The sequence below is a fragment of the Marmota flaviventris genome, chromosome 9 (genome assembly GCF_047511675.1).
Source record: "Marmota flaviventris isolate mMarFla1 chromosome 9, mMarFla1.hap1, whole genome shotgun sequence".
NCBI lineage: Eukaryota > Metazoa > Chordata > Mammalia > Rodentia > Sciuridae > Marmota > Marmota flaviventris.
Window position 1 is genome coordinate 66,101,645 of NC_092506.1, and position 24,059 is coordinate 66,125,703.

Below are 24,059 nucleotides of genomic sequence, written 5' to 3' on the forward strand. Positions count from 1 at the left end.
GTCTGCGCGCCGCGCTCGGGACTTGTAGTTCTCTCTGCGCTTCTCAGGGCCCGCCGCACTGGGCGCGAACTCCATCTCCCAGAAGGCGCTGCGAAGGCCGCCCAGCTTCCCGCCCCGCCCCTGCCGGCGCACAGGCCAGCTGGTCTTAAAGGGGACGCAGCCCGAGTGGCGGCTCGCGGGGTGGCCCCCGCTCGGCTCCGCCCTTTTTCCCGCACCTCGCCCCTCCCCCCGCTTCGTCCCGCAGCCCCGGGGCCGCGCCGCAGAGTCGGGCTGCCTGGGTCCATACAGGGTAGTGCAGAGCTGGGTGGGAAGATTGGACTTTGCAGTGGCTGCAGCATCCTTGCGGTCTGGGACCTGGCGGAGGGCGACCCCACCCTGGGGGGAGTAGAGGACCCGCCCTGACCTAGCTTGGCCCAGCCTCGTCCTGCCCGGCCTGAGCACCCCGCCCAGGAGCCGGTTCTGAGGTAGGGCCCGCTGAGGTCCGGGAGGTAAGGGGGCTGAATGTGTATGTGTTGGGGGTTTGGGGGGGGGTGTCTGCACTCTGACGTTTCAAAAATCCCGGACTTGCCCTAGGGCTCTGCGAGCCCGGGGCTGGGAGGCGGGAGGTCTGAGTGCATCCTGGGCCTCGCTGTGTGACCTTGGGCCAGTAGCTACCCCTCTCTGGGCCTCAGCCTCCTCCTCCATCAATTGTATATTGAGATGGTCTAGCTCCTCAGGGCTGAGAGTAACTGCGCGCAGTTCCATAAGCTCTCCATCCTTTCGTGGGGGCCCCAGCCTGGACTAGATAGGGGTGCATTGATATAATTGGAGGGAGGGGGCTGAGTTGGGGCACAAACTGGGGGGGAGGGACAGAGGCCACCACTACTTGGAATAGACTTCTGCTGTTCTCAGCATACTGGACCTGGGGTACTTCATCTATAAAGGCCCCTGCGTTTTGGCGACCTGATGTGTCAGCTTGGTGCCTTCCCTTCCAGAAAGCCTGGAATGGGGGTGGGGGTGCCGTGAAAGAGGTTTGTGAGGGGTGGCCTCCTCAGGAGTGGTGGAGTGTGTTCCCCAGGAGGGAACAGCTGCTCCAACCTTCTTCTCTCTCATTTCCCTTCAATAAAAGAGCACTTGCTTTTCACCAGTAAAAGCTTTTTTTTTTTTTTTTTTCCTCCTTTCTTTCCAGGAGGCAGTTTGTTGGCCCAGACAAGGGCTCCCTGCGTAGGGTGAAGGGCTCCTTCCCAGGACTGCCTGGACTAGAAGAAGTTCAGTTAAAAATACCTAGAGAGACAGCTGCCCTGAGACCTGGAGGGGCCAGAGAGGGAGGGCACTTCCTGTTGGGAGGGACAGCTTGGTTTCCCCCCCTCACCCCCCACACACCCAGGAGAATCAGGAGAGGGCGGCTCCTTGTGAGGGTCCCAGAGGAGAGGAAAGGGGCTCTTCCACTGTAGGTGCTGAGGTGGGGGAGCAAGACCCCTTCTTCCCTCTCCCCCATGAGAAGATTCTGTGAGCTTTTGACCTGAGGGTTAACCAGGGACAGGTTTTTTGTTTTGTTCTGTTTTTCTTTTTCCCTCTGTTTTGGTTGGATTATTTCTAGAATGGCTAAAGCCTGTCTCAGCCCACTCCAGTGGCCTCTGTAGGGGCTTTCTTGGCTGATATTTAAGATTCTCAGGGTTATGGACATGCAAGTCCCAGCCTGGTCCAGGGAGGGGCAGTGAATGGACCCAAGGTTAGGACTGTCTCTGGAGGTCCTTTTCTGATTGTATTCTTGGGTTTACCTCGTCTTGCTGTCACATATCATCAGCCACTTGGCACACTTTCACATACGCTTCTGTGGTCCTCTCCTGGGCACTGTGCACAGAGACGGGGATTAGACATACTTCCTACCCATGGAGAGAGACATGGAATCCAGCTGTACTGCAGAAGGATAAAAGAAGCTGAGAGGGCCTTGAGGTCTGAGCTCAAAGCCTCAATCATGGAGGGATAAGGAAAGGCCCCCTAGAGGAGGGGCTTGGGAGCTGGACATTGCAGGATGAGCCAGAATTTGTAGGAGAGAAGAGGGAGACAGCCGGCAGAGAGGACATCAAGAAGAGCCCACTGCCCATGTCTCCTGAGCGGCCTCTGAACAGTGTCAAGTTCAGCCCATCCCTGCCCCACGGTGTCACAGACCCATCTGTGACAGCCTGAGTGTCAGGCTCAGGAGTTTGGACCTTATCCTGAAGGGCATGGCAGGATGGAGCTCGTGATACCATGAGGTTAATCTGTGGAGAGTAGTGAAGGCCGAGCTGGGGCCCAGGGTGTGGGGTTGGAGCCAAGCATTGGAGCTGTGGGGACAAACACACCTGTACGTACACATATACCCACTGGGTGTTTGTGGATGATGGAGATGGCACATAGTAGAAGTGCCAAGGGTCATCCGAGAAAGACTGATAAACGGATGTTGGCCTTGGGTAGGGACTGAGTTTCCTGTGTGCTTACTGTGAGCCCTGGGGGGTTCTGGTGTTGCTGGGACTCTCGGGCTGTCGTGCCAGCAGGCTGAGGGTGCAAGCTAAGGGCTTGGGTGGCGGTGAGGCAGGCATGCTTGCTGGGAAAGGTTAAGGGGTGGGCAGGTAGTCATGTCCATTTTGGAATTTGGAGGTTCAGAAAGCTGAGAAAGTACTGACCTCAACAGCTGTGGCCACCAACGCAGGTGGTGTCTGAACTAGAGTCAAAGCCTGGACTCTGTTCTCCTCCAGGACACAAGCCTCTATTGGAGGACAGGTTGAGGGAGGGAATGAGAAGATGGGTTAGGAGATTACTGCACTAGTCCAGGCAAGGAGGAAAGAGGAGCTGACCCTGGGTGGGGCTGGAGCTCAGGGAGAGAGGCGGAAACACTAAGTTGACATGAGGGCGGGCTAATAGAGGGACTTCCTTGTGGAATCAGCTAGATCAGCGGCACCTGTCTCCTTCTCCAAACCATGTCTGTTTCTCCCCTCACTGCCAAATGGCCCAATAATAGACTCACAACTGCCCTGGCCTTCATGTTCTTTAGACCTTGTCCCAGCCCTGTGAGTGGCAGGCCCACAGCAGACCCCATTTTCCAACAGAAGGCTGAGGAGCCAGGCAGGAACTCACCCAAGGTCACCTGGTGATTCCAAATGAGAGAACCTGGTCTCCTGCTTTTAGTGCAGGCTCTTCTGAGGGAGGAGAGCTGCTCTTGCTGCTGCAATTGGCATGGGACAGCTGTCTCTTGGGTCCAAGCCAGTGTGGACAGGCCATGTCTTCATCCAGGGCCTGGCAGGGTAATCCTGCCCTGTGAGGAATGCCGGCAGCCTGCTCTTTCCTCCCCAAGGGAGAGAGTTCAGGGCCTAATGCTGCCCTGGTAAGGTCACATGACGCTCCCTCTCTGAGCCTCAGCCTCCCTGTTCCTGCTGGGGTAGCAGACTTCCCTGGCCTTTTGTGGGGTCAGGTGAGGTCAAAGCCTTTAAAACCCTTTTGCACGAATGCATCTGAGATGTTATTGAGTGGGTTTGTTGGTGACCATGGTGACTGCTGACCTGACTGCTGGCGTAGGAGTGGGGGCAGGTAAGCAGAGCTAGTGTGGTGTGGCCGGGCCACAGACTGAGCTGGGCTTTGAGGCTGGCCCTGACATGGAACAGCACTGCGGCCTGGGCTCCCAGCTGCCAGGCACCACCCACCTTCTGTGGTAGGTATTAGAACGATATGGAATCGCTGCGGTTGGGTCACTTGGCTGCTAGCATCTCATTGGTGAGGGCTTCTCCTTAGCTGCCTGAGGGCCAGGGTTTCTTGGCACCTGGTTTGAAAACATGTTAAATCCACTAGCCTACAGGGCAGGTGGAGGCCATCGCAGGGATCTGAGAGTGGGCCACACCAACTGCCGTGTCACAGGCCCTGCCTAAGAAAGAAGGCTGAAGGGAAATCTATTTGTTTTTTTTGTGGTGCTGAGGATTGAACCCAGGGCCTTACACAGGCTGGGCAAGTGCTCCTGCATGGAGCTGTCCCCCCAGCCCAGGAGAGAGTTTCAAAAGATGCTTTAAAGTCCTTTTGGGATCACGCCTTGCACTGGCACTCTTTACAAATGTGTCTGTCCACCACCAGACACATTTAAGTGGCTGGGACTTTGCTTCCTAAAGCAACAGGAAGTGACATTTTCTGAGAACTTTCTTGTGCCTAGCATCATGCTAAGGATTGTCTTCACAGCCCTGCAAGGTGGAAATAAGCTTGAGGAGCATATGTAACCTTCATGGTAGCCAGAATGCATCCCAGATGAGCCTCACTGGAAGAGGGAAAAGGCTAAGTCTGACACACCATTTGCCCCGCTTCCTAGTTCCGGAGACCTAGGTGGACCCTGGGCAACTGATTTTTTTCCCCCAAGACGGGTTTTTGTTTAAAAAAAAAAAAAAAAAGCAAGCAACAAAAAGATGCATTCCATTTAATAACAAAATGTAAAAATAGAAGCCAAGTGATATTTGAAAAGCTAGTTAAGCAATAGATTTAAAAAATAAAGGGGCTGGGTAGCTCATTGGTAGAGCACTTGCACAGCATACATGAAGCCCTGGGTTCAAACCCCAGCACTGTCAAGCATACAAAGGCCTACAGTTAGATGCTAAGGGCTCCTGAATTTTTAACACGTGTCCAGGTGATTCTGAAGCAGCCAGGCCAGCATCTGGGAATCACTGAGCTGTGTCATGGCTGCATCCTCTAACCACAGAAAACTCTTAAGAGTTCACTTTCTCAGCACAGGAGACACCAACCACCTAGAAGTAGACTCTTGTCCCTGCTCCAAGGAGTTCACAGCCTGGTGAGAGACACAGACTCTTCTTAAACAAATGGGCTTCTTACACAATAAAATGCAGTAGTGCAACTCTGGTCACAGTCAAACAGAGAAGGGAGCATAGTGTGTCCCTAGGGTCTGGCACATTGTTGGGGTCCCAGAATATCTCAGCTTCTGAATCAAGTTTTCTGTCCCGTTATCCAGGATGTATCTGGCTGGTCTTCACACCAGCTGCAGGTATGAAGCTCCAGAAGTTTTTACCAAGCCAGTAAGTTTAGTTAACACCTACTATATGCTGAGCCTTGTATCAGGTCCTATCTAAGGTGGGATTGCACAAAGAAGTTGAGTTAGGTATGAAGACAGCACACTGTACCCATGGAAACGAGCATGAGAACCAGGAATCCAAATGGATGAGCATGGGGCAAGAGCTTCCAGGAAAGGGCAGAAGGAAGGCTCTGTGGCTCAGAGGAGTATGGTTGAGGTAACTCGCTTTCTCCTCTGTATTTGCCCTCCCAAGAAATGCCTACTATGTGCTAGGCATTGCTGTGTGCTGGGGATACTGTGGGGAACAAAACCTGACCTCAGGAACCACATATAATGTTGTTGGGGAGGCTGACTTCAATCAAGTAATACTAAATGCTATAAAGAGAGACAAGATGTTCGGATTTTTTAACAAGAGGGTCTGACTCGGGCAGGGAGGTCAGGCAAATCTTCCTTGATGAAGTGAGTTTTCAGCTGAGGTCTCCAAACAAGGAGAAGGAAGAGCATGCACAAAAGCCCAGTGGCAGAGAGAACATGACAAGCCAGGAATGAGCGGTCCAGTGTAAGTTAGGGCTGGAGAGGCAGGCAGGGCTCTAGGTGTGCAGGACTGTGGACCCTGACCCAGAGGGAGGGCTGAGCATAGAGAGGAGATGCTGGGCCTTGGTAGAGAGGATGGGGACCATACTGCCCCAGCACTAAGTGATTGCAGCTGTCATAAAAGAACAGGCTACAGGTGGTCATAGGAATCGAGGGTCAGGATTGGCTCATGCCTAGTGCCTCAAGATGGCCTCCATTAGGACAGTGTTTTAGATAGACTTTTAGAAAAATAGGAGCTTGCCTGGCTCCTGTGGTGATGGGACTTGGAACTAGGATGTGCCAGGCAAAAGGCACAGCATAAAGAAGTGGGGACTTGCAAAGGTGTACTAATTTGGGAAGGGCAAGGCATTTGAGTGAGGGCAGAGTACACTGTGTGAGATAGCCAGGGCTGGCCCCCACAGGCAGTGAGTCCTCTCCCCTAGAAGATGTGACTTGACCAGGACTCCACACAGCAGCTTCTAGATCCAGTATTATCTACCTGCCCCAGGAATGGCTGAGGTCTCCAGGGAAGCATGGGGAGAGGAGGTGGGCAGGTGTGCTGCAGTGAGAGCCCCTGACTCCCTGGGGTTTACTGTGTGCCAGGTTTTGAGCTTTACCTTGTCAGGACTCCTTCCAGAGAGGTAGGTATCATTACCCCATCTCACAGATGAGGAAATTGAGGCCCAGAAAGGTTGAGTCGCTCAGCACTGAAGGGACAACAGCAGAAAACGGACCATAGCTCTTGAGCCCCACAACTGTTGGGCACGGTATGACCCCACTTCCTGTCCCCTGCAGCTAGACCATCATGGACAAGATCCTGGAGGCGGTGGTGACCTCGTCATACCCTGCAAGCGTGAAGCAAGGGCTGGTGCGGCGCGTCCTGGAGGCGGCACGGCAGCCACTGGAGCGGGATCAGTGCCTGGCCCTGCTGGCCCTGGGCGCGCGCCTCTATGTGGGAGGCGCCGACGAGCTGCCGCGCCGCGTGGGCTGTCAGCTGCTGCACGTGGCCGGCCGCCATCACCCCGACGTCTTCGCCGAGTTCTTCAGCGCGCGCCGCGTGCTGCGCCTGTTGCAGGGTGGCGCGGGCCCGCCGGGTGCCCGCGCGCTGGCCTGTGTGCAGCTGGGCCTGCAGCTGCTGCCCGAGGGGCCCGCGGCTGAGGAGGTGTTCGCGCTGCTGCGGCGCGAGGTGCTGCGCACCGTGTGTGAGCGCCCGGGGCCCGCCGCCTGCGCGCAAGTGGCCCGGCTGCTGGCGCGGCACCCGCGCTGCGTGCCCGACGGCCCGCACCGCCTGCTCTTCTGCCAGCAGTTGGTGCGCTGCCTCGGCCGCTTCCGCTGCCCCGCGGAGGGCGAGGAGGGAGCGGTGGAGTTCCTGGAGCAGGCCCAGCAGGTGAGCGGGCTCCTGGCACAGCTGTGGCGCGCGCAGCCTGCCGCCATCCTGCCCTGCCTCAAGGAGCTGTTTGCAGTTATCTCCTGCACAGGTGCGTGTGCGGCGGGGCCAGAGCACGGGCCCGCCGAGGTCCTGGATGGGTCCTGGGGCAGGAGGCTGTCTGTCTGTGTGGATTGTCTGCATATTAGGCGGCACAGTAGCGCGGCAAGTGTGTGCGAGGGGTGATGCACAGGTGGGGGATTGCGCTGTTACTTCACTTAGTTAGCAGTCCTGTCCTGAGCACCACTGTGGATCCTCTGCCATGGCGGGTGCTGGAAATGCAGGCAATAGTGGGCTGCCTGATACACAGGATGACGAGCAATGGAGCAAGAGGGAAGAATGGGCTAGGGGAAGCCACAGAGTGGTGGGTCATCAAGGCTTTTGGGTCAGGTGGGCTGCCTGGAAGTTAGGCTCTTGAACCTGGTCTTGAGAGATTGGCAGCACCTGGCAGCAAGGATGATGAGGTGAGGGTCTGGAGACCTTAAGAAGCTTGCAGGTGTACTGTAGAATCTTGTCCCTCCATTGGCAGCTGTGGAACTGAATTCTAGGGCAAATGACTGAAAAAAGACCTTTGCCTTCCCTGATCTTAGGGCTAGACAGGGAAAGGAACTGGACTACACCAGGCAGGAAACAGAACTAAAGCTCTGTGTATAGCCAACACCTGGGCAATGAATCTGGATAACTCAACTGTAGGCCCATGTCTATATGCCTTTCCTCCCAAGTGCACCCTCCCCTCCTACCTTTTCTGGCTAGTTCTAGTGTTATGCCTTCTAAAGGACTTTCTCCTGCACCACAGTTGGGGGTTGGTGCTTTGTCTTGGGGACACAGCTGGACCAGGCTGGGACCTGGCAAGGTGGTGAATGGATGAGTGAGCAGCAGTCCGAGGCTGTGATGCTGTAGGGGGAGAGGAGGTGGCCCTGATGTGCTCTTTGCAGAGGCCTAGCTTGTAGTTCTGTGGCAGCATGAGGGCAGGGAGTGGTGGGGAAGGGAAGAGGATTGCCTGCCTGGCTAAGCTCAGGCTGTTTTCCTGTTCCAGAGGAGGAGCCGCCATCTAGCGCCCTGGCCAGTGTGGTCCAGCACCTCCCCTTGGAGCTCATGGATGGTGTGGTCCGGAACCTCAGCAATGATGACAGTGTGACGGACTCCCAGATGCTGACTGCTATCAGCAGGTGGGAAGCTGAGGGCTGGGCAGTGGGGAGGGCTGGGCAGTGGGCAGGGCTAGGGCCCCTCCCTTTCTTCCTGCCAGAAGCCCCTTCCGCTGGGTGTGGATGCTGTGCTAGGTTGGGGGTTGGAGGCCAGGCCCTCAAATTTGTTTAGTTACTCAACTGTTCTCCAGCCCTCTCTGTGCTTGGCCTTGGGCTGGATGTGAGGGACACAAAATCCTGCTATAATGATGCTGTCAGGCTAGGTACCAGCTGTGTGACTCTGGAAGTGCCAAGGAACTGTTTCCTCCTCTGTAAAAGTGGAGGTGGTGGTGGTATGAGAAGTTGCCAGACTTCCAGGCTTCCATGGGGCTGTATAAGCAGGTGAAAATGGCTGGTCATGGTGGTGCACTTCTGTAATCCCAGCTACTGGGGAGGCTGGGGCGGGAGGATCGCAAGTTCAAGGCCAGACTCAGCAACTTAGTGAGACTGTCCCAAAATAAAAAATAGGTTGGAGATGTAGCTCAGTGGTAGAGTACTTAGTACTGTAGCCCCCCAAACAACAACAGAGTACTTCATGACATGCTTTCTAAGTTTGGCAAATACCAACAACAGTCTGGTCCTTTCCAGCTCATTGAGCTCTTGTACATCCCTCCTCCCTCATTTGAATGTTGTCATACCTGTGATCTATCCTAACGGGCCTGTCTGGGAATCCCAGAGTATACCGCTGACTACTCAGACCCCAGGCACACGGCTTGCCTCTTTCTGCCATTCTTCTCATGCCCATGTGCAGGCCCACCATCTCTGCAGGGCCTTCCTGGATTCCTTGTCACTAGCGGGTAGGAGCGTGGGCACTACTAGAGCCAAATTGCCCCAAATGCAATCCTGCCTCAACCACTTCTTGCTGGTGACTTTGCATAAGTAATTCAACCTATTTCAATTTCCTCAGCTATAAAGTGGTATATAATTGAGCCTATCATAGGGTTTTTAGGATAAATTGGATGAAATGACAGACATGTAAAATGCCTAGAATAGTGTTATGGAAACTATTTTTATAATTAGCGTTACTGGGCTGGGGTTGTGGTTCACTTGCCTAGGATGTGTGAAGCACTGGGTTCAATTCTCAGCACTGCATATAAATAAATAAATGTCCATTGACAACTAAAATCATTAACATTACTTTCTTTGTTTTTTAAAAAATCATTAACATTACTTTCTTTGTTTTTTAAAAATATTATTCTAATTTGTTATACATGATAGCAGAATGCATTTCAATTCATAGTACACATATAGAGCACAATTTTTCATGTCTGGTTGTACACAAAGTAGGGTCTTTATACACTTTCTTTGTTCTTTATGGCACAGTCTGAGTATAAAATAACAAGCCCACTGGGCACAGTGGCACATGCCTGTAATTCCAGCGGCTTGGGAAGCTGCAGCAGGAGGATCACAAGTTCAAAGCCAGCCTCAACAAAAGTGAGGTGCTAAGTAACTCAGTGAGACCCTGTCTCTATATAAAATACAAGATAGGGCTGGGGATGTGGCTCAGTGGTCTAGTGCCCCCAAGTTAATCCCCGGTACCCCCTGCCAAAAAATTAAATAAATAAATAAAATAACAAGCCTAGTAGTGTTTTTCTGAGTGCCTTCTGCTTCAGCATTGAGCCTAATCCAAGGAGTGGCATTGTGAGGATCAGATGAGATAATCCATATAAAGCAGAGCACGCCCTGTGCAGGCCGATGCTACTTGGTGTTGGCTTTTGTTACCTGCCTCACAGAATTGTCATATTGGTTGAGAGAGAGATCCTCCTCATTTTGTAGAGGAAGAAACTGAGGCCCAGAGAAGGGAAGTGTCTTGCTCTGGGTCACGTGGTGAGGGCCTGCTGGAGCCAGATCTTTAATCCCAGAGGGGCTGGAGGTCCCATTCCCCCACTGCAGCCCAGCCTGGAGGGGTGAGGTTTGGGGCACTGAGAGGCTCCTTTCCTGGTGGGGTGAGCCTCAGTCTGTGAGGTGTCTGTGCAGGGCTCATTTGCATTTTCTGGGAGTTGTCTCTTCACCTCACAGACCCCGCAGCTGCCCCGTGCAGGTGTGGGTCCCTGGGAACTGAAGACATGGCTAGTCTCTGGGCTGCCCTCACCCCTGCACTTGGGCCTCACTTGTCCCTATGTCACCGTGACTCCCCCTTGCTAGGATGATCGACTGGGTGTCCTGGCCCTTGGGGAAGAACATTGACAAGTGGATCATTGCACTGCTGAAGGGCCTGGCCGCTGTGAAGAAGTTCAGCATCTTGATTGAGGTTTCACTTGCCAAAATCGAGAAGGTTGGTGGTCCCTGTCCCGGCCCAGGCTTGCAGTCTTTCCTTCTGGTCTCTTGCTGGGGCCATGCAGATCTGGGAAACGGAGTACTGAGGCTCCCACCCAAGCCCACTGTGTGACTTGGGCCAGTTCACTGCCCCTCTCTGGGCCTCCCGTTCCCCCCATTGCTTGGTTCCTCTGATCGCCCACTGGAGTGAGGGTGTCTTTATCCATCCACCAGATTTCTAACTTTCTTGCTGCCTGTTTTGCTGTTTGTCAGTTCATCTGGGTCTGTGAGCACCTCCTTGTTCTTGCTCCTGTCTGGACTGCCACTTCAGCTCTGCCGTGTCTCAGTCCCCTCTCGGCCTGTGTTGCCCTTGGCCTTGGGTGGCCCAGGCCGGAGGACTCCTGATCAGGCCCTTTCTCCTAGGTCTTCTCCAAGCTGCTGTACCCCATTGTCCGGGGAGCCGCCTTGTCTGTCCTCAGGTACATGCTCCTGACTTTCCAGCATTCCCACGAGGCCTTCCACCTGGTAAGTGTCCCTGTCTGCTGCTCCAGGGTGGGTGGCCCTGTGTTCCCCTCCAGCCTGGAGATGGATGTTTTTCTCTGTTGGGGAGGAGGGGTGGAGCCTGACGCCCCAGACCTTGAGGCCCTGGATGTTAGCACAGGGGGTGCTGGAAACCCACTGTACAGACAGGATGCCGAGGCCACAGCATTTGTGTGCTTTTTCCCTGGGCACACGGTAGAGTGACAGAGCCTCGACTGATGACCACTAGTATTCCTTGGGCCTGGGTCTGCCGGGCACAGAGCTGAAGATGGTATCACGTTCATTCATCCAATTCCTAGACAGAGTTTCTGCCAGTTTTTTTTTCAGATGAAGAAAGGGAAGTTCAGGGAAGTTAAGTCATTTGTCCTGGCCACACAGCTGGTGGCAGAACAGGGAGCCAAGTTGGTCTGATTCCCAACCCACTGTCCTTCCTATACCCCTTGTCCCCCAGCACCCAGGTGGCCTGGCCTCTAGCTTGGGCCCTTCCTGCTGTCCTCATGGTCCTCCCTTGGCAGGGCTGCTACCTCACTCTGCCTGTTTTCCCTGGGACCTGCATGTGGGGCCCCAGATTCTGGTGGCCCTGGTCAGGGCAGTGACACTTCACACTGCCCAGTTTGCTGCAGTGGGCTAAGCCAGAATTTGGGGGACTCAGGGTTGAGCCCTGGTCTGCCATTTACCTGATGTGGTGACCTTGGGCTGGACACTTAAGCTCAGAGCCTAGAATGGGGAGGGGATTGGATAAGGTGATATTTGATTGGAGCCTGTCACCTGTTGGGGGCTTGACAAGAACATTTCCTTCCATCCTTCTTGGCTTCCTCCTTCCTGTGGCCCAACTTTGTCATGATATTATTTCAAACCCAAGGAGCTTGAAGATTGAAACCCCGTGGGTCAGGGAATAGAATGGGCTTTGGACTTAGACCTGGCTTAGACACCAACCTCCGTAACCCACAGTGAAATGCTGGCAAATTCTGTGACCTCCCTGGGGCTGGGGGTGTAGCTCAGTGGTAGAACACTTGTCTGGTATGTATAAGGCCCTGGGCTCAGTGTATAGCACTGCAAAGAAGTTTTTGTTACGTAGCCTGGAGTTTCGGTGTCTGCATCTGTAGGATGCGGTGATCGTGGATACATAAAGTCATTGTGAAGATGAAGCTTGGCATGCAAATGTTTGCTGGAGGAATGAGGGTGTTTGTCCCTAGAAGCTGTGCACATGCTGTCAGGGCCTACCCAGCTGGCTGTGTGGTGGCTCCAGCATCACTTCCAGGTAGAGTAGCCCTGGTCGCTCAGGCCTTCAGGATCTCGGGGCAGGTCATTTAGCTGAGGCTAAACAGCAGGGGCTTGGGCTCAGGCCTCCCTTCCACTGTGAGGGTATTTATACTATTTCACAGATGAAACTGAGGCACGAAGTCTTGGGGTGTGTTTCGTACAAGGATATCACCTGCCCACAGAGCTCCCCCATCTGGATGAAGGGGACAGTGGTCATGTACCTCAAAGGGCTCTGGGTGCTTTCAGCCGTGACCACAGTCCCACTTCCCAGAGGTTAAAAGGAGCTTGACCTGGCCCCCCTCTGCTCTCACAGCTTCTCCCTCACATCCCCCCTATGGTGACCTCTCTGGTCAAGGAGGACTCGAACTCGGGGACCAGCTGCCTGGAGCAGCTGGCGGAGCTGGTCCACTGCATGGTGTTCAGGTTCCCGGGATTCCCAGACCTGTATGAGCCTGTCATGGAGGCCATCAAGGTGAGTCACGGTCCTCCCCTTGCCACCCCCCCCCCCCCAGCCTGCTCTAGCTCTTGGGTCTTCCATGGGTTGGTGGCAGCTTCCTGTCATTTGATTCTTGGCTGTCTCCTGTCACCTCCCCAGGCCAGTATGTGCTTCGGGCACCCTGAGCTACCCACTGTTCCTCAGATGGGTGGTGCTGTCATGGCCACCCTGAGCCCTTGTTCTCCTGTGAACCTTTCCCCATCTGCTCGACTGCTTTGTCCTTCATGCCTCTGCACAAGTGTCGCTCCCTCCTGAAGCCTTCCCTGTAACTATACCACCCTGCTACCAGGCTGGGCCAGGGCCTCTCTGGGCTCTTATGGCCCTGGTGCATGCTGTCACACATTGTCACTGTGTGTCTGTCCCCCACCAGTGTGAGCACTCCAGAGCAGGGTGGCCTTCTCTGTGCCAAACCAAGAGAGGACATGAGAATGAAGCAAATGGCCTCCTTTATTGAGGCCTCTCAGCCCAGAGCAGGTGACACACCTGTGTGTAAGGAAGGCTGATCTAAGAGCTTGCCATGTTCACGGGGGTGGTGCCAAGGAGGCAGAGATCCTCTCTATTTGAGAAGGAGGCTATGTGAAGAAAGGTTTCTCGGCTGTTGTGGTAGGTCTCTAGGGTCTGAGTGTCGCCAGCACTTGTAGGTAGTGCTGCACCGACGGTGTTTTCCCACATGATTTTGTCTGATATTCACAAGAAACCTGTGAAGCAGATGATACCTCATAGATGAGGAAAATGAGGTTTGGAGAGCTTTGGGGATCCGTTGAGTCTCCGAGACAGCCAGAGCCCGGGATTGCTGAGGCCTTTCCCATGTCTGACACAGAGGCAGGCCCAGGTGTTGGGGAGGATGTCTGGGTTGGTGGCCCTTGTAGAACCTCTGCCCTTTGTACTGTAGCACTGACTCCAGATCCCCCTGGAAAGTGTCCTCCACAGAACATCTAGAAACACTTGTCAAGATATAATATCTTTTTTAATTAAATAGGTAAGCTTGCAAGAAAGTAAGGGCGGGAGGATCCCTAGGAGCCAAAGAGGACTAGAAAAACGAATTCTGTCGTGGAGAGGGTGATGTTCTTTTGCCTTGGGGGGGAGGGGCAGGACAGTAGAGGGTACGAGGTGAGATGGCCAACCTCAGCCATGAAGGGACTAGAGACGAGGCTTAGGACCTGTTTTCAGTAGGGAGTTGGCCCTGTGCAGCCCACTGAAAGCCACTAGAGGCTTTACTGTTAATAATAAAAAAAAAATCTGGAGAAATATACAAATGGTCCAAAATAAACATCAAGGAAACTTCTGGCTTGGTCTGGACTCTGGACTGGGGAAAAAAACAGTTTTTACAACCAGCTGCCTGCTTTCATGTGGGTTTAGGGGTTCTAATTCAGGTCATTTTGGGGTTTGTAGGGCCCAATCTCAGATATTAACATTAAAAGTATTCATAAATTCATACCCATGGGTTGCTTAGGAGACACAAATAAAAGTCCTGAAGTTCTATTGAAGATGAATCTATTTGGATTTTTTAATCCAAAATCACAAAATGGGGGCAGCCCACCAGTTCTGGGGGTAAATTACAATAAACCAAACCTTCTATCAATTTCTTGAATCTTCTGTTTTTGGGACTCCACACGGGAGAGTGTTCTCATAGAGTGAACACGCAGTGGGTGGGGGGCTGCCTCCGCAGGGCGCAGGCTCCCTGCACTGGGGTGGATACGGTGAGGAGATGGGACTCCTGTTTGTTGGGGATGTGCTGAGTTTATGGGACTGTCAGCACCTGTTTTCTGCCAGACTGAGATTCCGGTGAGCAGGGGCCATGCTGTTTTGATCTTTGTCTTCTGTGCCCAGGGACTGGGAGTGAATGAGTAGAGTATCACTACAGTATGACTGTAGTGTCACACGTCTGGAATCCCAGTAACTTGGGAGGCTGAGGCAAGAGGATCTCAAGTTCAAGCCCAGCCTGGGCAACTTAGTGAGACCCTGGCTCAAAATAAATATTAAAAAAAAAAAAAGGTGCAGCTCAGTGGTAGAGCGCCTCTGGGTTCAGTCCCCAGTACTGCAAAATGCCATGGAAAAGCCATGTGATCCAGTGTGAGGAGCGCTGTGGCTGTAAAGTAAGGGTGGACACAGGGAAGAGAGCTGGAGCTGCCTGGGGCATGAAGGAGACCTGAGATGAGCGAGTCCCAAGTTTTGCAGGCTGCGGCTGATGGTCAAGGTGAATCTGCAGATCCCTGCTTTAGTAGGTGCAGGGAGTTAGGCTTCTAAAACAGGCAGATGGTGCAGGGATGCCCGGGAGATGCTTTCTGGAAAGCCTCATGGGAAGGGGGTGTTGGAGTTAGACCTGGGCCAGTGGAGACTGGCAGAAGGACACTCCAGGTGAGTCAGAGGGAAAGGCCCAGAGCGGGGGAACTTCTAAGTCCTTTATGACAGTAATTGTGTGTGTGTGTGTGTGTGTGTGTGTGTGCGCGCGCCCGCACATGGGGCTGGGTGGGGATCACAAAGGTTGGCAGAGTCAGACCTGGAGAACAGGCTGAGGCACTGCTTAATCCAGTAGGTCTAGGCTTTTCAAACCTTCCACCAAGGCACTGCCCTCAGAGGAGGGGACTTACCTACCCAGAGCAGTCTGACATGATCTCTTCCTCTGCGTCTTAAAGGCCTAAGTATATACTTCGTAATTATAAACACTTATTTCAATGTAAACGTACTTTTTGTCCTTAAATATTAGCTGTGCCACATTTGTCCTGTGGCTTTGAGTACCCGTTGGTCCAAGCCCATGTGAAAGGCGAGACAGCAGACGATACTTTAATAAAATTCTTCCTTGTGTGTTGTGCATGTATATTGTTTGTGCACGTTTCCCTTTGTAAATAAGTTCTGGAAAGATCTCTCACGTAGATGTGTTAAGTTATAGCAATTTCTCTCGGAGATGTGTTCCTTGTCAGGGAGTTGATGTATCTAATTCAGTATCACTTGGGATTTGAGAGTTATTTGGAAATTTTAATTTCCTAAGAGTGGAAAAATGGGCATGTTTGTATGGCTGTGTTTGCAGTCCTCCGTGCACGTCTGCATGTGGGATTCTGTCTGCCTTTCGTCCCTATTCTTGTGTGGTGGGGGATTAGGTCAGGCTTAATAGGGAGGAAGCGGAAGATGCTGAGATTGTATCTACTGCTCTCCCCACTGGCTGCATTTTTTTTTAAATCATCTGTGAGAGGTGACTCACTAATCCTCTAAATTATCTGATAAATGATCCAAGGAAATGAGTGAGCAAAAGTGTTGAACCACAGCCGAGCAAGGCATTAGCCAGAGGACGTGCACTGTGGGGAGGGTTTGGGTGCTAAGGGTTTGAAGCCCTTTGGCATCTTGGACAAATCTAGGGCCTTGTGCTTAGGAGCCAGAATATGCGACAGCTGGAGCAACCCCTAAGAATACTGCTGAAGTCTGTAGAGTCCCCCATGTGCTTGGGTGGGTTTCTTTATGTCGTCGTTGGAACCTTTGCCTGGTGGTCTTCAGGTGTAGCTGTTTGACGTAACAAAGATCAGTGAGGGGGACAGTGCCTGAGCCCACGGCTGAACGCCCGGACTTCAGAGCCCAGGACCCTCCCACCATCCTGACTGGGCTCAGGTGCTGTGGTGACTAATGCTTTTCAAGGTGACTTAGCGAATCCAAAAGTGGAAGGTGAAGTGGGAACGTCACCGTGAGTGAGCACCACGGAGCACAGGATGCCACACTGATGTTAGGTGAGCAAACCGAGGCCCAGGAGGTCAACTGGCCGAGGCAGAGAGGCATACTGACCATGGCCAGGCGGCTAGTTAGGATGAGCGCTAGGGCTAGGCGTGAGGTCTTGACGCCCCTGGATCTGACCTGTGGGCACGTGTTGTCATTGCTCAGTCTGGCACAGCCTGGGCTCTGCCAGCAACATGCTCACTCTTCATTCCTTCTGTGACCCTGAACAGTTCTTTTCTGTCTGAACCATAGTTTTTTCGTCTTTTAAATGGGGATGTGCTACCTGGAGGCAGTTGTCACTGAAAGATTCTGTAGAAGTCCACGTGTCAAAATGAAAGCCTGACACAAGTGTGAGCAAGGACTGTCCATACTGTCTCTGGAACGCCTCTGAGTGGTGGGCTTGGGAGGTGTCGGCGCAGGCTGCAGCCCGGGAAGGCTTCCCAGGGGAGGATGCTTTTTGAGCTGACCGGGTGCCCACTGTCCAGCCTGCTTATTTCCTCCTCAGGACCTCCACGTTCCCAATGAGGACCGCATCAAGCAGCTGCTGGGGCAGGATGCCTGGACCTCGCAGAAGAGTGAGCTGGCTGGCTTCTACCCCCGGCTCATGGCCAAGTCGGACACGGGCAAGATTGGTTTAATCAACCTGGGAAACACGTGCTACGTGAACAGCATCCTCCAGGCCTTGTTCATGGCGTCTGAGTAGGTGCTGCTTTTGAATTCCTTGTGTGCCCTTCTCCCCTTTGGGCTCTCTGGTGAAAGGTGGGGGGTGAGCCTTGCTTTGCATTGTCGGTGTGACAATGCAAAGCTTTGCTGTCTGTGGCCAGGGGGCCCCAGGCTGTTGTGGTGGCAGTAGGTGTTGAGCGTGGACAGGAACCACAGGAGGGCTGCAGCGGGAGGGGCTGCTCTGGGCTGGCTGGTACCACTGGCTCTTCTCCTAGAGTTCTGGGGGTGCAGTGTGTCTTTAGATCAGGACTCCCTCTCACTCTCCTGCTTTTAATGAAACAAGCATAGTCTTAGTTGTCCGTGACCATTTTATGGGTTTCATGGATTGCTTAAAAATTACTCCAAGTTTCAGCTTGGATTCAGCGAGAGGAAGCTTGGGTTCTGATATTACAGTGACCTCAGGTCGATTTTTTTCTCTGAGCTTCAGGTTCAGTGGAAGGAAGCTGGAGCTGGTCTCTAAGCCTTCCTTAGGCACTGCTGCTTATTCTTCTCAAACTGCCTGGTGAGGGACTAGCTTTGTTGTTCTGATACCAAGACCACTGCTGTGTGCTGACCTCAGACACTCTAGGCCGAGTTGTTCACCATCTCCTCCCTGGCCTCTGGCCTCACCTGGTATGTGCAGACCATTATTTCTGTAAAATAATGATTTGCCAGATACATGATCATGTGCTTCTATGATCATTGTCGTGTTAAAATGCTGCACAAGCTGGGTGTGGTGACACATGCTTCTAATACCAGCTGCTCAAGAGGCTGAGGCAGGAGAATCACAAGTTTGAGGCCAGCTTTGAACCTAGGGAGACCCTGCCTCAAAATTTTAAAAGGGCTGGGGACATAGCTCAGTGGAGGAACATGTGCCTAGCATGTGTGAGATCCTGGGTTTCAGCCCCGGTCCTGCAATGCTTTGAGTCATGCTGCTCTGTGCAGTGGCTGGGTGGGACAATGTGACTGATCTGCCCAAAGATGCTTGTGACAACCAAAGCCAAGCTGCACCTTGGAAGTTGGCTTGTTCCAGGGACAGAGGCTATCGGGAGGTCTCATAGAATCAGACCCCTGTCACTGAGAGCCAGTCTGCCCCTGTGGTGTTCTCTTCTTTCAGTACATCCCTCACACTGACCCTCCCTCCTCCTTCATTTGAAGGCAGGAGAGTAACTCGGGAAGGCAGGGCCTGGAGGAGTGGGTGGCAGGGCTGAAGTGTGGACGAGTCCTGTTCTGGACGGGTGTGGATGGCATTTCCTGGGGAAAGTAACCAGCAGAGTGTCCGAGTGGCTGGGAGGATGGTGGCATGGACACTGGGGCACACTGGAGTCCCAACCTTGGAACACTGGAATGTTTGACTCTTGGAGTCGTGGGGTGTCAGAGCTGGAGGGGACTGCAGGGATGGGTGGCTTTGTTGTATCCTTTGTTGTCATACCAAGACCACTGCTGTGTCCTGACCTCAGACATTCTAGGCCGAGTTGTTCACCATCTCTTCCCCGGCCTCTGGCCTCACCTGGAGCCTCCATCCGGAGGCTCTGGGTTGCCCGCTGTGTGGTGAGTGGAGGCTCCAGGGCCCTCGGCTCACCTGGGTGCTCCTGCTTTGTTTTGAAGCTTTCGACACTGTGTGCTCCGCCTGACTGAGAACAACTCGCAGCCCTTGATGACCAAGCTGCAGTGGCTCTTTGCCTTCTTGGAGCACAGCCAGGTGTGCGCAGGGCCCTGGGGGACGGGGCGGGGGAGGTGCCATCAGGCCCTGCAGTGCTGCCCTCCTGGCTTTGGGACCTGCCTGCATCTGGCTGCATCTGGCTGTGAGCTCCCGCTGTGAGTACCTGAGCCCCTTCCAGTCTGGCCCAGGTTCATGGTCAAAGTCGCTGGGAAGGAGGTGTCTGCCTGGCAGGAGTGGCTCCTGGAGCCACGCAGCTGCTTGCATTAAGGTGTGCTTCCTTCATCTACTGCCATTTGTGAACACCTGTATTGCCAGGTACCCTGAGGGCTGTTGAAAGTACTAAATTAAACAGAGCAAATATTGTCTGCCCTCATGGAACCTAAATCCCATGGCCGGGGATTCTGCATGGCTCTGTGGGCTCAGGGATGAGGAAGCCTCATCGGAGCTGTGGGCAGAGGGACCTGCAGGGGACAGTTGAAGGGAAGGGAAGGACAGGGAAGGGAAGTGTGGCATGTGTGGGGAGGGAGAGGGGTTAATGATGGAGAAGATGGTGTTGGGAAGGTGTCACAGACAAGGCCACACTGCACTGGGATCTCATTTTGACAAGGGCGAGGGGTGCTCTAGGCAGCACGGGAGGTGGGCATAGGACCAAGCAGGTGTGAGAGGGAAGAGCAGATCCCCAGAGGAGGGGGGATCTCCAAGATCCTGTCCCCTGCTTGAGTCGCATGGATCTGTGGGCTGGGACAGGCGAGGGACAGCTAGGAAACAAAAGGACTTGAGAGGAGGCCGGGATGTTTGAAACAGAGTTCAGGGAGCCCTCAGGCCTAATGTGCAGAAATGGTGGGCATGTGACTGGTGGCTTCTGGCTTCACTTTCCCCTTCCTTGTCCTAGAGGCCGGCTATTTCCCCTGAGAACTTCCTCTCTGCGTCCTGGACACCCTGGTTCAGCCCTGGCACCCAGCAGGACTGTTCTGAGTACCTAAAGTACCTGCTGGATCGGTAAGGGAGGCCAGGGCCCTGGTTCTGCTTGGGTCCAGAGAAGGTTGTGGGGGAGACTCCTCCCCTACCAGCTGGGTGGCATCTTCCTGGAAAGGGAGCCGGCTTCCACTTGTGGCAGGCAGGGAAGGTGTGCACCAAGGGCGGGCGAGGCCTCAGTGTTGGAAGTCTGGAGAAGCCGCACTGCATGGTGGTCTCCGAGGGTTGGGGTGTGTGTGCATGTTGTGCTGTGCTGGCCTGAGTGTGTGACACCTAGGTTGGGCACGTCTTTCCGTGGTGTCTGTGTGCCTGCATGCAGGTGAGTCTGTGTTGTGTGCTGGCTCTGTGCCCGTGCACAGGTATGTTAGTGTGCCATTTTGTAAGCGTGTCCCCCGGACAGACTCCTGCATTTGTCCATCAATCCTGTGGTCGTGGGCAGGGTGGCTGGGCGGGAAGACGGGTGCACTGTGTAGACCCCGTGCTGTCGCCTGCCCCAGGCTGCACGAAGAAGAGAAAACCGGGACGCGGATCTGCCAGAAGCTCAAGCAGTCCAGCTTGCCCTCCCTGCCCGAGGAGCCCCCTAGTCCCAGCTCAACCTCTGTGGAGAAAATGTTTGGAGGCAAGATTGTGACCCGGATATGCTGCCTCCACTGCCTCAACGTCTCCTCCCGGGAGGAGGCCTTCACGGACCTCTCTCTTGCCTTCCCTCCTCCCGAGCGCTGTCGCCGGCGCCGCCTGGGCTCGGTGATGCTCCCTGCAGAAGATGTCGGGGCCCCGGTTCCCAGCAGGGCGTGTCCCCGGAGGCAAAGGAAACACTGCATCACCGGGGACGCACCTCCCACCGTGCTGGACATCGGAGGCCTGGGCTCCCCGGGAGCCGGTGGGCAGAGTGGCCGGGAGGAGAAGGCGGAGAGGGAGGAGGAAGGGAAGGAGGGGAAAGAGGAAGAAGGAGGAAAGGAAGAGGAGGGGGGGACGCTGGAGAAGGAGGAAGGGGAGAAAGAGAAGGAAGAGGAGGAGAAGGGACGAGAAGAGGAGAAGGAGGAGGAGAAGGAGAAGGAGGCCGATCCCGAGGAGAAGGAGGAGGACAGCTTGGGACCGGGGACCCACAGGGATCCCGCCCCCACCCGGGAGCCCACGTGCGGCCCCGAGGGCTCCCGCTCTGTCCTGGACCTCGTCAACTATTTCCTGTCCCCTGAGAGGCTGACCGCAGAGAACCGCTACTACTGTGAGTCGTGCGCCTCCCTGCAGGACGCCGAGAAGGTGGTGGAGCTGAGCCAGGGCCCGCGCTACCTCGTGCTCACGCTGCTGCGCTTCTCCTTCGACCTGCGCACCATGCGGCGCCGCAAGATCCTGGACGACGTCACCATTCCCCTCCTGCTCCGCCTGCCGCTGGCTGGTGGCCAGGGCCAGGCCTATGACCTGTGCAGTGTTGTGGTGCACTCTGGGGTGTCCTCGGAGAGTGGCCACTACTACTGCTACGCCCGGGAGGGCGCTGCCCGCCCGGCCCCGTCTCTGGGAACTGCTGACAGGCCGGAGCCTGAGAACCAATGGTACCTGTTCAATGACACGCGGGTGTCCTTCTCCTCCTTTGAGTCTGTCAGCAATGTCACCTCCTTCTTCCCCAAGGACACAGCCTATGTGCTCTTTTACCGCCAGCGGCCTGGGGAGGTGCCTGAGGCTGAACCGGGCTCTCCCAGAGCCCGAGCAGAGCCCACCCTCCACAAGGACTTGATGGAAGCTATTTCCAAAGACAACATCCTCTACCTGCAGGTGAGTGGACCCCGGGTCTCTGCTGTGACCTGGGTGGTGGGGTCCAGTCTCAGCACAGCCCCCAGCTTGGATCAGTCCTTGGTTATCTCTTTGAGTTGCTTCCTTTTCTCTATTTTTTGTGGCTCTGGGGATCGAGCCCAGGGCCTCACATACTGTGAAAGAGTCCCGCCACTGCGCTACACCCAGCTGCTTCCTTCTTAAAACCCATTCACCGTCCATCACTCAGGACCAGGAACGTCAGTGGCCCTGACAGATCCCTTCCTTCAGAGAAGCAGATGTTAAATAATTGATTTTGCAGTGTTAGGGTGCTGAAAAAGCTGCCTGGTAGTAGAGTCAGTGGGCAGGGAATGCCACTGGGAGCTTTTGGAGGGGCCACCTACCTGTGACCCCCATATATAACATTTTCTGATTTTCTTCAGAGTCGAGAGCAGCATCAATATTTAGCAACAGGGACAGCAAGGGCTTTGACCGATGGGACAGGCACTAGCCATGATGGCCAGAGCAGCCACCCCAGGGCCTTCAGATCCTGCACCTAGAATTGGTGTTTTGGGGGAGACAGTGCGGTAGTGAGGGATCTGTGGGGCTGATCTCATTTTGGCGGGAGAAGGAACTTGCTTATGGGCAGACACTGCTCATGCCTTGAGAGATAATCATTTGGACTCCTGTGGTCAGGAAGCCTGTGGACAAGTTCCCAAGTGGTGTGACATGACAGGTCCCTGGACTTTCTGCTTCCACATCAGGCCATTGTCAGCTAGTTAGTCTAGTATAAATGAGTTCCTTCCTTCAAGGGACTGGAATTTTTACTGAGAGGAGGTGGTGTGGAAGGGGAGGATTCTGAAGCCTAGATCTAGGGTAGAAGGGTCTGCCTCACCCATCGTGCCCCAAGACAGAAGCTGTGCTTCCTTGGTGGCCTGGCCCTGGAGACCCAGAAGGGACACTCCGGTGTGCTGAGCTAGGTGGCACTGGGAGGGGAGTAAAGGAGGATCTGGCAGTAGGGGTCTGATTTTTAAGTGACTCCCTCACCCTCACCCGTGTTCTCAGGAGCAGGAGAAGGAGGCCCGTAGCAGGGCGGCCTACATCTCGGCCCTCCCTGCCTCTCCGCACTGGGGCAGGGGCTTTGATGAAGACAAGGATGAGGATGAAGGCTCTCCAGGAGGCTGCAACCCTGCAGGTGGCAATGGAGGTGACTTCCACAGACTGGTCTTCTGAAGTGAAACTTTCCCCAGCCTGCTCCTTCGTGCGGGGGCACCACAGCCAACCTCAGGGGGCCTCGAGCCCCTCCTTCTGGGAGCCAGGTGGGGTCTGAGGGTGGTGGAAGCCCAGGGCTGAAGTGGGCCCTTCCAAGGGCAGGAAGGATGGAGAGGGAGCTTCTAGGATGTTGGCCCTGAGCTGAAGGGTACGAGAAACCCAAATATGGAGGGGATCCCTGACCCCCTTAAACTGGGCCCTCAGACCCTGGTACTGGGATCAGTTCCATTAAGATTTTACACCCAAGTGTCCTGGTTCACTTGGAGCAGCTTGGATGGACACACGCTGAGCTTTGCCTCCCCCACTTCCCTGCAGGCCCCATCCTAGAGACCCTGAGCTGGCCCTGGAGCCAGGGCCGAGCTTCTGCTCAAGCGTCCTGCCGTCCAGTAGCACTTAGCACTTCTCTTCCAGCTCTTGCTCAATAAGATAAAAAGCACAGTGGGATCCAAGTCCTTGCACCAAGAAAGGGGCTGCTTGTTGCCTCTGGCTGCCTGCCTTGTTTCTCTAAGGGGTTTCAGAGGCGAGGCTTGGGGTGCCTTTGGGGGACACCTGCACTGACTGTACTTTTTTGAGGAGAGTAGATGGCAAAGCAGCATGGCACAGGATCAGATGAAGGATCTCCCTGGCCTCACTCCTTTAGCTGTCCCCCTATACAGCACTAAAGGAGAGGAGAGACCCTCCCTCAGTGTCCCCTAGCCTGCCTCAGTGCCTGTGATGCCACCATTTGTATCTCCCTCCTGGTTAAGGCCGAGAATTCTTATTTTATTGCAAAGATGTTTTCTTGTCAGGAAGCCATCAACAGTTCCGAGGAAGCTGGCTGGCTCGGCTCCTCGGATCAGCGGGCCACGTGAGGGCTGGGCGGGGGACACTGTGAAGCAGACAGGCCTCACTGTGCCCTGAGACTGCTCTAGCCCCTTCTAAATGGAGACAAATGATTCATGTTCTCAAACAGAATAAAACTAGGTTCTCTGAAGCCTGTGAAAGATGTTGTTCTTCCAGTCTCATGAGCCTTGCGGTGACGTCTGTTGTGCCCTTGGTTTCTCACTGTGCCCAGGTAGTGACTTGGGCTCCTGGTTGGTAAGGTGAGGCTCTGCCCCTGCCCCTGGTGACTTGTGGGACGCGGCATGGAGGTGAAAGCCCTCAGTGCAGAAATGCCACCACTGGGAGAACCCAGAAGCAGAGCTGGGATTAGGTACAAGAACAAAACAAGATGAGGTGCTTGGGTTCAATCTCTCCCAGTT

General features: G+C 54.4%; 1 protein-coding gene across 1 annotated transcript; it reads left to right on the top strand.

Annotated features, from left to right (window-relative positions):
* Positions 1 to 255: 255 nt before the first annotated feature.
* On the top strand, positions 256 to 23,791 carry Usp35 (ubiquitin specific peptidase 35). The gene is made up of 11 exons (XM_071616530.1): positions 256 to 488; positions 6,389 to 7,071; positions 8,056 to 8,188; positions 10,349 to 10,478; positions 10,883 to 10,984; positions 12,576 to 12,734; positions 16,966 to 17,159; positions 18,771 to 18,864; positions 19,718 to 19,824; positions 20,298 to 21,570; positions 22,612 to 23,791. The coding sequence occupies exons 2-11, from the start codon at positions 6,399 to 6,401 to the stop codon at positions 22,777 to 22,779; spliced, it is 3,033 nt and encodes a 1,010-aa protein (XP_071472631.1). The 5' UTR covers positions 256 to 488; positions 6,389 to 6,398; the 3' UTR covers positions 22,780 to 23,791.
* The last annotated feature ends 268 nt before the right edge of the window (positions 23,792 to 24,059 follow it).

Excerpts from the sequence above, each read along its gene's own strand:
- Usp35 (XM_071616530.1), top strand. The coding sequence starts at position 6,399 with ATGGACAAGATCCTGGAGGCGGTGGTGACCTCGTCATACCCTGCAAGC. Across the intron at positions 18,865-19,717 it reads CCTTCTTGGAGCACAGCCAG|AGGCCGGCTATTTCCCCTGA; the intron begins GTGTGCGCAGGG and ends TCCTTGTCCTAG. Across the intron at positions 19,825-20,297 it reads CTAAAGTACCTGCTGGATCG|GCTGCACGAAGAAGAGAAAA; the intron begins GTAAGGGAGGCC and ends CGCCTGCCCCAG.